Source organism: Microcebus murinus, chromosome 23 (assembly GCF_040939455.1).
Source record: "Microcebus murinus isolate Inina chromosome 23, M.murinus_Inina_mat1.0, whole genome shotgun sequence".
Classification (NCBI taxonomy): domain Eukaryota; kingdom Metazoa; phylum Chordata; class Mammalia; order Primates; family Cheirogaleidae; genus Microcebus; species Microcebus murinus.
Window position 1 is genome coordinate 35,140,236 of NC_134126.1, and position 13,192 is coordinate 35,153,427.

Below are 13,192 nucleotides of genomic sequence, written 5' to 3' on the forward strand. Positions count from 1 at the left end.
ATAGTCTCAAATGGAATTGAGGAACTTGTTATTACCAACTAGAGGAAAGTTGATCATTGTTATAAAGTGTCAGATCACATGGCTGAATTGTGTTTTATTTTATGGATGCTGAACTTGAGAACAATAAACTTGGATATTTAGCTGAGGAGATTTCTAAACAAAGTGTTAAAGGCACAGTTTCTCCTTGCTGCTTATGGTAAAATGCAAGAGCAGAATGATACATTGAAGAATTTTTGAGTAGAAAGAAGGTTTGAATAGAAGTGTAACATGACCTGTCCCACATTTTAAAACATTGTTTGGGTTGCTATGTGGAAAACGGACTGTTCATGAGGAGAGAAGAGAGAGAAGACTGAAGGAGGATGACCAGTTAGAAGCTCAAGAAGAATAGTTGAGGTGCGAAGTAGTGGTGGTTTGGACTAATGTGCTGGTAGTGGAGATAATGAAAGGATGTTGATTTGGGATATGTTTTGAAAGTAGAGACTTATCTTTTTCTCTATTTAAAACATCATTAGCCAAAATATTAGGTATAAGTTTTAAATAGAGAAAAAGATAAGTCTTAAGTTATGTGAAAATTAAATAATACATTGACAATTGTTATTGGAATGATTGGGGAGAAGCAGCTTTTGGGAACAAAATAAATAATACTTTCAGCATATGAAATTTGAAATGTCTGTGAAATATCCAACTGAAAATATTAAGCAAGTATTTGAATGTCCACATTTGGGTTTAAATAAAAACATAATGCTGAAGATATCAATTGGGCAATCAGAAATACACAGATGTAGTTTAAAGCCACAGGACTGCAGGGAAAGGTCACACAGGAATTGTTTGTAGCTAGGAAGGGGAGTCTTTGGATTGAACCCAGGTGAAGTCCAATAGTTAGAGGTCATGAAGAGAATGAGAATCCAGCAAAGCAGCTTTAAAAAAGAAAAATATGTAAGGAAGAGATCCAAGAGAGAGTTGAGCTCTGCGAACTAAGTCGAAAATGCTTTTCAAGAAGGCAGGAACATTTCGAAAGCTTTGGACTGAATACTGATCATTAGATTTGGCAACAGGGATGTCAGTGGTGAACTTAGTAAGAGCAGTTATTGGTTGAACCTGGGTGATTAAAGCCTAAAGCAGACTGAGAAAAAAAAAAAATAGGAAACTCTTCTGTTTACAGCCACTTGGGAGTAGCAGGTATTACAGTAACCTTCTCACAATAATGAATTTGAGACAAAATATACAAAATAGTTATTTTCAGACTGAATAACAGGCAGTGTGCATCTGTGATCTATGAGGGTGAGGAAACCAGTGAGATAAGCACTAAAACAAACTACACTTTCTGTCTAAAGGCATTTATCAGATCCTGGTGCAGAAAAGGTAATTCAGTCAGCTCATGACAGTTTTACTGAGCAGAGAAGATAGAGATCTGAGTTGAAAGTGGGGGAAGTCTGAGAAGGAAGGAATATATATAGCAAAGTACCAAGAAGAAGGAGATATGCGAAGAAAAAATTCCAGTAATCTGTGTAGTGGTGTCATTGACTTTGTCTGAATAATCATATACAGGATGAGACTTTGCGAGGCTGTTGCCCGTATTCCTAACCAGAAGTGACAATAGTTTGGATTCAGGTTGTGGCACTGGGGCTGGAGAGAAGTGGACATATTAAAGCAGTACTTAGAGGCATAATCAACAAGATTTGAGAACTGACTAAATGTAAAGTAAACAAGACAGAGGAGTTGAGGGTTTGGTGTCTGGTACTGTCTTCCTCTGGGAAAAGAAAGGATTGCCAGTAGGAAGATGAATTCAGTTTGGGATGAGAATGTTGAAGGACAAGTGAAAGGAGAACTTTTTCGGGAGCCAATGATCTACAAAGTAAATGTTGCCATGGGTCAATGAAAATGAGAATAACAAGTTGTACACATCCATTATGCAACAATCAAACCTACTCTAAGAATCAGATCTATAGTTACTTTTCTCTACTCATGTTATTTCATAAGTTCTAGAGTGAAGATTAATGCCTATAGTTTGTGACTTTACAGCTCATGATTTTCCTAATTACTTTTTAAAAATTAACTAGACTTTGTTTTTTAATAGGAGCTTTAGAATTACAAAAAAATTAAACAAAAATATGGAGAATTTCCATATATCGCCCCCTATACCCATTTTCCCATTTTTAACATCTTCCATTAGTGTGGTACATTTGATACAAATGATGAACCAATATTGATACATTATTTAACCAAAATTCATAGTTTACTTTAGGGTTCACTTTTTGTGTCATATATTGTATGAGTTTTGACAAATGTATAACCGTATCCACCATTACAGTAGCATATAGAATACATTCAGAGCCTTACAACTCTCCTCTCCTCCACCTATACATCTTTCCATCCTCTCTTGTCCCCTCCAGCCTGACAACCACGGATCCATTTACTATCTCAATAGTTTTGCCTTTACAGAATTTCATATAGTTGAAATCATGCAGTATATAGCCTTTTCAGATTGCCATTTTTCTCCTAGTGATATGTATCTGAGGTTCTGCATGGTTTTTTTGTGGCTTGATAGTTCACTTCATTGCTGAATATTCCATTGTATGGAAGTGTCTAAGTTTGTTTATTCATTCACCTCTTGGTTATAAAGGACCAAGGACCTCTTGGTTACTTCCAGGTATTTGCAATTATGAATAAAGTTGCTATGAGCATTTTGTGCAGGTTTTTGTGTGGACATACATTTTCAAATCATTTGGGTAAAACTAAGAGCCCTATTTGCCGATTATATGACAAGGGTATATTTAGTTTTGTAAGAAACTGCATGGTTCAGGGGTCAGCCAAAGATGCATAAATTTATTCACAAAATTTGTGATTTAGCTTCTCTGCCTCTGCCTTTTCCTGTCTCCAGAGGCCCTGTTTGCCCCGGGCTCCATTCTCTAGTTCTTCTGGCTGATCTGCTGTGAAGTTTTAGCCAACCCAAGCTGCTGTGCTAGCCACAGCTTCCCTCAGGTCAGAGCACCAAAAACAGGGAAGTTATGACATGTAAGATATTTTCTCCAAGTTTTTACTCTCCTCTAAAATCTGCTTACTTTAGTTCATTTTACAGAACCCTTATGTGATTATTCTGTAAATTTTATCTAGAGTTTATAGTTGTTACCTGCAGGAAGGACAATTTATTAAGCACTTACTCTTCCATATGGGTAGATCTCCTAGCCTCCTCTATGTCCCCTTCCATTATTAATGTTATGCTTGTTGCTGGTGCCAGCTGGCAAATCTCAGTTTAAACTCTTGCTAAGAAATTTATACTTGTTCTTTATCTTTTATCACTAATGATATTACTTCTCTTATTACTAAGATGATACACAAAATAAGAAAAACAACTTGTTTATTCAACAGTAACTAACTGCCAAGCTCTATTAAAATTGTACATGTTCTATTTCCCCGTAGCAATTCTGTGAGATAGAAAGAATCTGCATTTTACAAATGAGGAACTTTAATTTGTCCCAATACACTTAGGTATTGAAGGACAAAGCAGAGGAAAACCCTGGTAAAAATCCATTATCTTTAAAACCACACCAAACTAAATGAAATAAAAGTTAATAAAATAAAAACCTGTATGTTCATATTTTTTAACTTAGTGGTTTACTTTCTATTTTTTTCTTTTCATTTAAAATATTGTACTTCTAGTGAAAGAGAAATAACAACAATCCTCCACTAAATTATCTACAATCCTTCAACCTCAGATTTAAAGGCATGTTACATGAAATAACAGATACTTGCTTGATGAACCTTAGTAGGCATTATTAGGCTTACCATAATGTTTTGAATATTTGCCTGAGATGCATATTGTCCACTTAAGCCATTCTGGCCTAATATTCATCAAGTTTCATGTAACTTAAAGTTACTGTCTTAATTTGGGCTGCCATAACAAAGTAACACACACTGGGTGGATTGTAAACAACAGAAATTTTATTTCTCACAGTTCTGGAATCTGGGAACTCCAAGATCACAGAAATGGCAGATTCATTGTTTGGTGAAGACCTGCTTCTTGGTTCATTGACTGTTGTTTTCTGGCCACATCCTTACGTGGCTGAAGGGGCAAGGGAGCTCTTTGGGGCTTCTTTTATAAAGTCATTCATGAGGGCTCTGTGCTCATGACCTGATCACCTACCAAAGATCCTGTCTCCTAGTAGCATCACAATGGGGATAAGGATTTCAACATATGAATTTTGAAGGGCCACAAACTTTCAGTCCATAGAAGTTACTAACATCAACAACATTTTTCAGCATTTGGACAAATAGTCCCTCATATTTACCTGTATTTTTGATCTTCCTTTTCTTTACTTAGCAGTGTTGTCAGAGAGAACTCTTCCCATGATGACAGAAATGCTCTGTATCTCCACTGTCCAGTATGGCAGCCACTAGCCACATGCACCTTTTAGCATGAATGTGCATAGAGCACATTTGCGCTTCCTTTTCAAAAATGTATTAGCTAACCTGTGGCATATTTCTCTAATAATTTACCTTGTTTTAGTCAATTTATTGCATTATTTATGGGGTGACTACTGTGCATAAGATTTCACGTTATGCATGATTTTGATTTTCTTTCTCAGTCTTAGCATTTTCTTTAAAAATTTTTTTGATATATTTTGTTATATCTGAGAGTTCTTTTTCTCCAAACATACACGTGCACATACACACATGCTAAGTAAAAATTCTCTTACCTTTACTGTCACATAAAAAAGTAAAATAATATGTCCTCTACAGGTATAGTCATGTAGTTGTTTTCCTTTCATCAGTCTTTCTAAGTAAGTTCATATTTTAAGCCCATTTTTTTCTCTGTGAAAATTCCTTTAATAAACTATTAGTTGTGCTACAATTCTAAAGGATTCTGACCACAGGAATTTTCAGGGGAAGTTATTTTTAAGTCTGTCTAGGTACTCTCCTCTTAATCTCTGCTAATGTTCTAAGTGCTGGTGTTTAGCTCTGATTTAATTATTATTAATCTCTTTTATAGAAATAATAAGTGTCCTTAAAAATAAGTTCTGGCCGGGCGCGGTGGCTCACGCCTGTAATCCTAGCTCTTGGGAGGCCGAGGCAGGCGGATTGCTCAAGGTCAGGAGTTCAAAACCAGCCTGAGCAAGAGCGAGACCCCGTCTCTACTATAAATAGAAAGAAATTAATTGGTCAACTGATATATATAGAAAAAATTAGCCGGGCATGGTGGCGCATGCCTGTAGTCCCAGCTACTCGGGAGGCTGAGGCAGAAGGATCGCTCGAGCCCAGGAGTTTGAGGTTGCTGTGAGCTAGGCTGACGCCACGGCACTCACTCTAGCCTGGACAACAAACCGAGACTCTGTCTCAAAAAAAAAAAAAAAAAAAAGTTCTTACAATAAAGTTTTATGCTTAATTTTTAACTGTAGGTGTGACTGAACAAACTGATGATTTTCACTTCATATACATAAAAGTTTTAATGTATCTCATGATATTTTGATTTTGATCATTTCAGGATCACCAAACAATTTTGAGAGCATGGGCTGTGAAGGATTTTGCTCCAAATTGCCCTTTGTATGTCCAGATACTAAAGCCTGAAAATAAATTCCATATTAAATTTGCTGGTAAGTTTTTATCTTGAATGAGATCCATTGAATTTCCTCAAATTCCCATTGCAATTTAAGAGTTATGTTTCTGATGTTAGTGGAAACTTAATATATTCAAGAGTACATAGAAATGAAAAGGATTTCTTTTAAAGCATTTACTTATTAAAGAGGATTTCTTCATATATGAAGAAATATGTGATAAGATGATATTTTGGGATGAATCTTACTTTTTTATATAACTTGATGATTTTAGCAGCTGAACTTTCTAGATACCTTAATAAGCCTAATAGATTAGCAGTGGTAGATGTGTGCATAATATAGACACAGATTTGAAGTACTATATCTGTTCATTTATACTTTGGTTTACACATAGATAATACTTTGCTATAGATTATTTAATACATATATAAACTTATACACTAGGGTAATATATTACAATGTATTCAGGTATATTTATATAGATTTAATTTGGAGGGTAGACTTTGAAAAGAATTCAAGAAAAAGATATATATGAGTTGTTTTTTGGAGACACTCTTATTAAAATAATTCATCACATAGCATTATGCTTTGAACTGTTAGGAAATTGTGCAGTAAAGTGGTACTTGATTTTTTTCTTTAAGGCTTCTATGGGAGAAAGGAACTAATTTTGAATTAGGCAGTAATTTATGTACATGTTTATTTCCCCAAACATAATGACCTTGTTGTGTTTTATATTATATTCTATCTTAATAGTCTAAATATTCAAGTCATTGCAAGGTAATTCAGTTTAGCAATATGTCAGCAAAACATATTTCCTTCAGAAATTGTGTTTACATGTCTTAAAATGCTTACCTATTAATGTATGATATTGAAATAAAAAATTATAAACTCTAAGAATTTTAAAGTAATGATAAGAAAACCATGAAATAGTTGCTGTCCAATTTTCTCTCTCGTATATCTTCTAGCATGCCCACAAATGATGTCATCAATTTTTTTTTCTAATAATATATAGCAAACAACTTAAAGTAATGGCTTCCAACTTTGGATGTATATTAGTATGTCTTTGGAAGAATTTTTAAAGAACTGATTACAGAGATTCTTATTTATATAGTCTGAGATGGTGCCAGGGTTCCTCTAAGCCTTTTTCCTAAACTGAAAAGTAAAAATTAACAGTACCTCTTTTGTAGCAGACTTTGTGAAATTAAATGGAAAAATATATGGGAAATGCTTCAGCTATAATTAGCCTTCATTAAATGTCAATTGTTTATCTGCAAAACCTTTATATCTAAGCTGTCTTATTTTTACTTTTGGCATAAGGAACATTTTTGAAAAATTTTTATTGCACCTGATAATGACTTGCTATGACAAAATTTTTGAATGGCAGAAATGATGTGAGCACTAGGCAAAGTCCTAAAAATATGAATTGAAATTTAAGTGCCACTACTTTAAGACTTAAGCAGGCAGGTTAGTATTTTGAGCTCTATTTTCCTCTTCTATTAAAAGGCCATAATATATCTGATATCCTTCTTCCATTAGGGTTAGAAGGAAGGATTAAATAAATAATGTCTTAAACATATTTAGGTGTTCATTAAATGAGTATTTTATCTGGATCTTGAAACAAAAAATTTAGCTTGGGAAGACAATTTGTAATTTTGAGTGTGTCATAGCTAAAATTCAGAACAGACTTCCATTCTTTCTCCCTTGTTTAGCAAGCCATTGACATGCTCCCCCCAGAAAGATCAAACTCACTAAAATAGTCTACTTCTACAAACAGAAAATTATGAACTATATGCATTAATCCTTTCTCAAATTCTTACTTTCCTATTATCTTGATAAACCCATCAAAACAGATGGATTATTTACAAATTCTATAATATGTTTCAATATTTCTCATTTTGAACTCTTCTGAAATTCCTTTTAATGGTGTCTGTATTCTTTTATGGATGAGATTACAACATTTCAAGGGAACTCTTTTTATATTATGTAAAGATAAAAAGCACCTGAGTTTCACTAAAAAGAGTTTGTCATAAAAAGAGTTTGAAGTGATGTATGAGGCTCTCAAACCAATATATTTTATATCTCAGCATAAGGTCACAAAGATTATGGACTTTACCTTTCAAAAGACAGTGTATCAAACAAACTGTCACTTTGTTTGTATAGTAGATTGTTAAAATAATGTTCCCCAAGGAACCATGCTTTCTCCCTGTCTCTGTCCTATTGAGGTGTGCCCTGCAGCTTTTTTCATGAAGAAATGAGATCTATTTCACTACCCTTGAATATGGCATTGCCTTGTGACTTGCTTTGACCAATAGAATGTAGCTAAAACTACATTGTATAACTTCAGAAGCTAAGTCTTAAAAGCTCATGCAGAATTTAGTTTCCCCTTATTGGAACACTGCTGAGAGACTACAGGTTTAGCTTCTATAAGGATGAAAAATCACATGGAAAGTGGGGCATATCCATCTGAGCACCCCATCTGTCTCGCTCCCAGCTTACTTAGAAGCCAACCCAAGAAATCATACTGACCCACAGAATTTTGAGAAATAAAACTGGTTGTTTTAAGTTATTAAATTTTGGGATTATTTGTTATATAGTAATAGATAACTAATAATAATTTTGTTTGTGATAAAATCATTGCTTTAATTTTAAATCATATAAACTTGATAATATTCTTTATATTCTTATCTCAGTATTTTCATGAGTATTAAATAAATAGGTTCAAATTTTCATAAGATATAGAATAGACATTTTTATTTCTATTTATTTAAATAGTTCCTTCAATTTACCCTAAATTGTGGAAATCCTACCATGACTATAATCTATGAATTTTCAAAAGTAAATCCATTACTAAAAGATATATGAAAGAGAGAAACTTTAAAATATAATTTATAAATGTATGAAATGCTAGGAGGTAAAAACACTATAGCAACCAAGCAACGATTACATTATGCAGATCTACCATTCATATCTTTTGTGGATCTCCTTCTCTTGAACAAAGTGACTGTAGGCATTTATTAAAATAAGTTATTATAACATATTATTTTAATGAGTTATATAAATTATTACACTTTTGATTATAATTAAGTTAGTCTTATCTACACTTTGATCAGATCCAAAGGAGAAAATCCTTATGGATGTTAAAGCAATAAAAAAAGTTACGCTTTTACTAATACCACCATGAAAAGAAGGTAAAAATAATGGACCTAGAGAAAGGAAGAATAAAATGCTCAATAGAATAATAGTTTCAATAAAAGATTTCTGAATATAAATTCAACTTTACTACAAAGTATAATGAGAGTCTAGTGACAAAACTATAATTCACAAATAATTTGATTATTTTGATCACCACAAATTTCCAAAGAAGAAAAGAAACTCAAATGTTGCTCATAGAGAAACAAAGTTTACTTTCAGCAGTTTGTCCTTTTTTATAATAAATTAATCAAAGTAATTGCAAATTCTGGAATGAGAAATTCCTTGGTGAAATATTTGTTCATCTGTATATTAACTGCATAACCTCAGGCTTTTTCATGTCTCTAAGCTTAAGTTTTTCATTTTGCAAAATGGAGATGATACAAGAAACTACCCCATAGGGTTGTTATGATAAAAAAAAAAAAAAAAAACATACTCAGAAGAAAAACAGCCACCAATAAATGACACCCATTAAAGTGACTGTTTTCATTTATATCATTAGTGCCTATTTCTAATTTTCATAACAAATATGTATTAAATTTGTTTCCAGGAAAAGTGACTGGGCTCTCCCAGAATGTTTTACAAATAGTTTATTACAAAAATTCAAAAAGCACATAATTCTGAGCTTATACACATTTTCTCAGAGAAGAGAAAATGAAAATATGTTCCCAGCTCCTTTTATGGGACTAACATAACCTTCATACAAAACTCATTAAGGATCATTTTACAAATGACGTTTAGACACTAATTTAATTGGTTAGCATGGTTGAAAAATTATCTAAAATTTATTAGCAAAACCAAGTAATGTATTTTAAAAAGAATAATCACTAAGTTGAAATTATTCCAGAAATAGATTATCATGTTAAAGGAGAATAATGATATTATTTCAAGGGATGCAGAAAAAGTATTTGAGAGAGAATTTAACATCCACTCGCAGTTAAAAAAAAAAAAAAAGAAAGAAAAAAAGATAGAAAACTTTAGAAAAGCTTAGGACCAAAGAATTCCTTAACCTAAGGCAAGTTAATCATCTTTAAAATAACCTAGAGAAAATAAATATTTAATGAGCACATATTGAAAGGCTGTTCTTAAAATTAGGTACAAATATGGATGTCTTCAGTATTTTTCTGGAAATCCTAAGAATTAAAGATGGAAAATCTAAATGAAGCGAATAGCATTGAAAAGCAAGAAATAAAATTGCCATTGTCTATATATCATCAGATTCTCTACAAGGAAAATTCAAAAGATACTTCTTTTCTCCCTAAATGACTTTTCCTTAGAGGATCTCATCCATTTATATGATTTCTAAAATTAAATCTCTTCTTCAGTATCCACTATGAGCTCCAATTTTATATCTCCAACTGCATAGTCAATATCTCCTATTAATTTCTAACTGCTATCTCAAAATTAAGATGTCTAAAACTAGTTTTTTTCTGATCTAAACGTTGTGTCTCTCCCATTCTTCCAAGCACTGTCTACTTAGAACGCAAACAAAAACTATGAGTCATTGTTTCATCCTCTGCATCCAGTCCATAATCATGTCCTGTTGGTTATACTCCCTGAATATCTCAGCCTTATACACTGCCACAACACAACCCTAGGCGGTGCCATGATCCTCTCTCACTTAGGCTATTTCAATGAACTCTCTTTCCATCTTTTCCTGGATATTCAGAAGCTGTATCTATAAGCTTACTTCTGCTCTTCATATCCCCCCAGCACATTTGCAATAGTGATTGTCCTTTGTGTATTATAGGTGGTGGCTACAACTTCATGCCTCCATTGTCAGCCTAAATTCACTGGTTTTCTTTTTCTAATACACAAATGGCAGCTTTCTTTTATAATATCACTATTTTTGAAGGATTCTTTCTTGTGGATTATTTTTGGTCAACTTTCATAGTTCAAAAGCCAAGTGGTAATGGAGTTTTGGTTATATTAAGTCTTTTTTCCAGTGAGAGACATTTTTACCAACATATTATTTTTGTAAGAAGTGGCAGTTGGTACTGAAATATATGACAGAGTTAATGGCAGTGTGTTCTCTAGCTATGACTAATACAAACGTGTTTTTATAACATCTTATATTTTCTGTCAAACTCTTGTGGGACTAACAGTTCTAGAAAGCCTCTCCAAGGTTGAATATCTAATCTGAAGTCACCTGGAAAAAATTATGCCTCCATGATTTTGAGCCCTTCATAAATTGTTTCCTCTTAGTTGCCAAACCATGATGAAAAAGGTAGTTCAGTTTTCAGACATGTTTTTGTAACACAAAATTTAATCAGTTTATAATCAAGCCCATATTTCCTTTTCCATGCTACATTCCAAAAATCATTAAACACACATGCTCACACACCACACCCTGCAAAACAAACAAACAAACAAACAAGAAAAAATATGTACTTTAATAGGAAAAGAACTCCTTTATTGAAAAGCCTTGAATGAACTTTTAAAATAAACTGTACTCTCCAATTGATCTATTTCAGCTAAAAGAAGTCTGCTGTTTGTCTCCTAGTCATATGAGGTTACTCATAAAATCAGTGGGAGGTGAATTCTTGCAATAGAAGTAAATTAATAGCTAACTTTAGGTTAACATTCTATCCCACTTCCCACTATAAAGTGTTATGTCATCTGTGAATATTCAGTTCTCTCTGCTTCCTCATCTAGTTTTCTTTCAACTGTTGGGTCCTCTGAAAACTTCCCACTTCATTTTGACAGATATAAGAAACATAAAAATTAAATTGACAAATTTTCACCTACAAGTAGGAGCAAAGAATGTAAAATCAATTAGTAAATAGAATTGTGAATTATCTGTGAATTTTATTTTCTACATTTGATTATGGCATTTCATCTTTAACAGAATTTGATTATAGTTCATGCATGAAAGGAAGAATTAACTACACTATGTCAATACTAAAATGTTGACTGAATGAAATACTTTCTACTTCACAATTACAAACATGTCTAAAAGAATGGATCATTATACTAGAACAGTAAGAGTTAGTTCCTCCAGCAATTAAAATAAACATTTTAATTATAATAAGGAGTTAAAACTATAAGAAAATGTATATTAGTAATATCATTGATTACATTGTATAAACATATGTTTTTCTTATAGTAGATAGTATGACTATCATTACAAAAGCAGTATTGTTTAAAATACACACACACACACACATCTTAGAGAAATGATTTGACCAACAAATGAAGGTTTTATCTCAGCTTAGTCACCATCTATTTTTTACTAAATCACCAGACATTCCAATGCCTCACTTCTTCCTACCCAAGAAAGAGAGTGAGAAAATATTTCCAAGCAATATAAATATTGGAAATCATCTTAGCTGTTTTTAAATAACATATGGATGTGCAGGCTTGACTTTTACCAAATGGTGAACTGTGAGTTTTTCATATTGAATGATTTCTCATTTCCCATTTAACACCCACAGAGTCATCATTTTAAACCTCATTCTTACAACTTACTTAAGAACATAATGTTTTTAATTCCTTTATTTTGAAAATATAAAATACCAAAATTTAGAAAATTTTTAATATTTTGGATGGAAGTCTTATCTGTTTGATTTTTATATTATTGTGAAGATCATCAGAAACTACTTAACATAAGGACATATTCAAAACCAGTACTATCTGCAGTTTTGAAAATTTTTTGTCTTTCCTCACTATTGTTTACTATGGAAAAAATTTAACTTACACAGTGTAAAACAATTAATTGTACTATGGAAACCTGTGTTTCTTTCATCTACATTCAACAATTACTAACATTTTGCCACATTTGCTTAATCTTCTCTTTGTACACACGCACATGTTTTTATTTACCACGCTTCTAAGAATAAGACACTTCTGCTACATATTCACAATACCATGTTTAGTCCTAAGAGGGTTAACAATACTTCCATGAATCTAGTTCACATTCAAATGTTATTCATTGTTCCCTAAATGTTTCTTAAATCTGTATTTTTAAATTCAGTATTAAATCAAAATTTTATTTTTACTGCATTTAATTTTTCCTTTCTTTTTTAAGCAAATTAATAAAATAGCTTTATATTTACAGAAGCATAGTATAGATAGTAGAAAGAGTTCTCATACGCCCTTCATGTCCCATAGCTTCCCCTAATATTAATGTCTTTAAATAAACACGGCCCATTTTATCAAAATGGGAAATTAACATTGGTGTAGATTGTTATTTTTTAAAGCATAATAGAATGTCAAGCAAGATTATTTTTTAAATAACATATTTTCTTGGATTTTTCTTCTCCTAACAAAATGTTCAAAACGTCTTTTTTGTAGCATTTAAAATTTTAATATATGAGTCTATTAAATGGACAAACCATCTTGTCTGCTTATTCTCTTTGACACTTGATTAAATTGGCACTGAACATTAAGTATTTTAAGCCATTTTCTTGCAGGCAACATACAACTTAATTAACTCAAAGAATCCATTTGTT

The 13,192-nt window shown here is 32.3% G+C and overlaps 1 protein-coding gene across 6 annotated transcripts in view; it reads left to right on the forward strand.

Annotated features, from left to right (window-relative positions):
- Positions 1–13,192, forward strand: part of KCNT2 (potassium sodium-activated channel subfamily T member 2) — a 323,447-nt gene that overhangs the window by 169,913 nt on the left and 140,342 nt on the right. For all 6 annotated transcript variants that reach the window (XM_075996993.1, XM_012743486.3, XM_012743496.3 and 3 more), the window contains one exon: positions 5,483–5,591. In XM_075996993.1, coding sequence (XP_075853108.1) covers positions 5,483–5,591 — 109 coding nt within the window. The remainder of the gene's footprint in view (positions 1–5,482; positions 5,592–13,192) is intronic.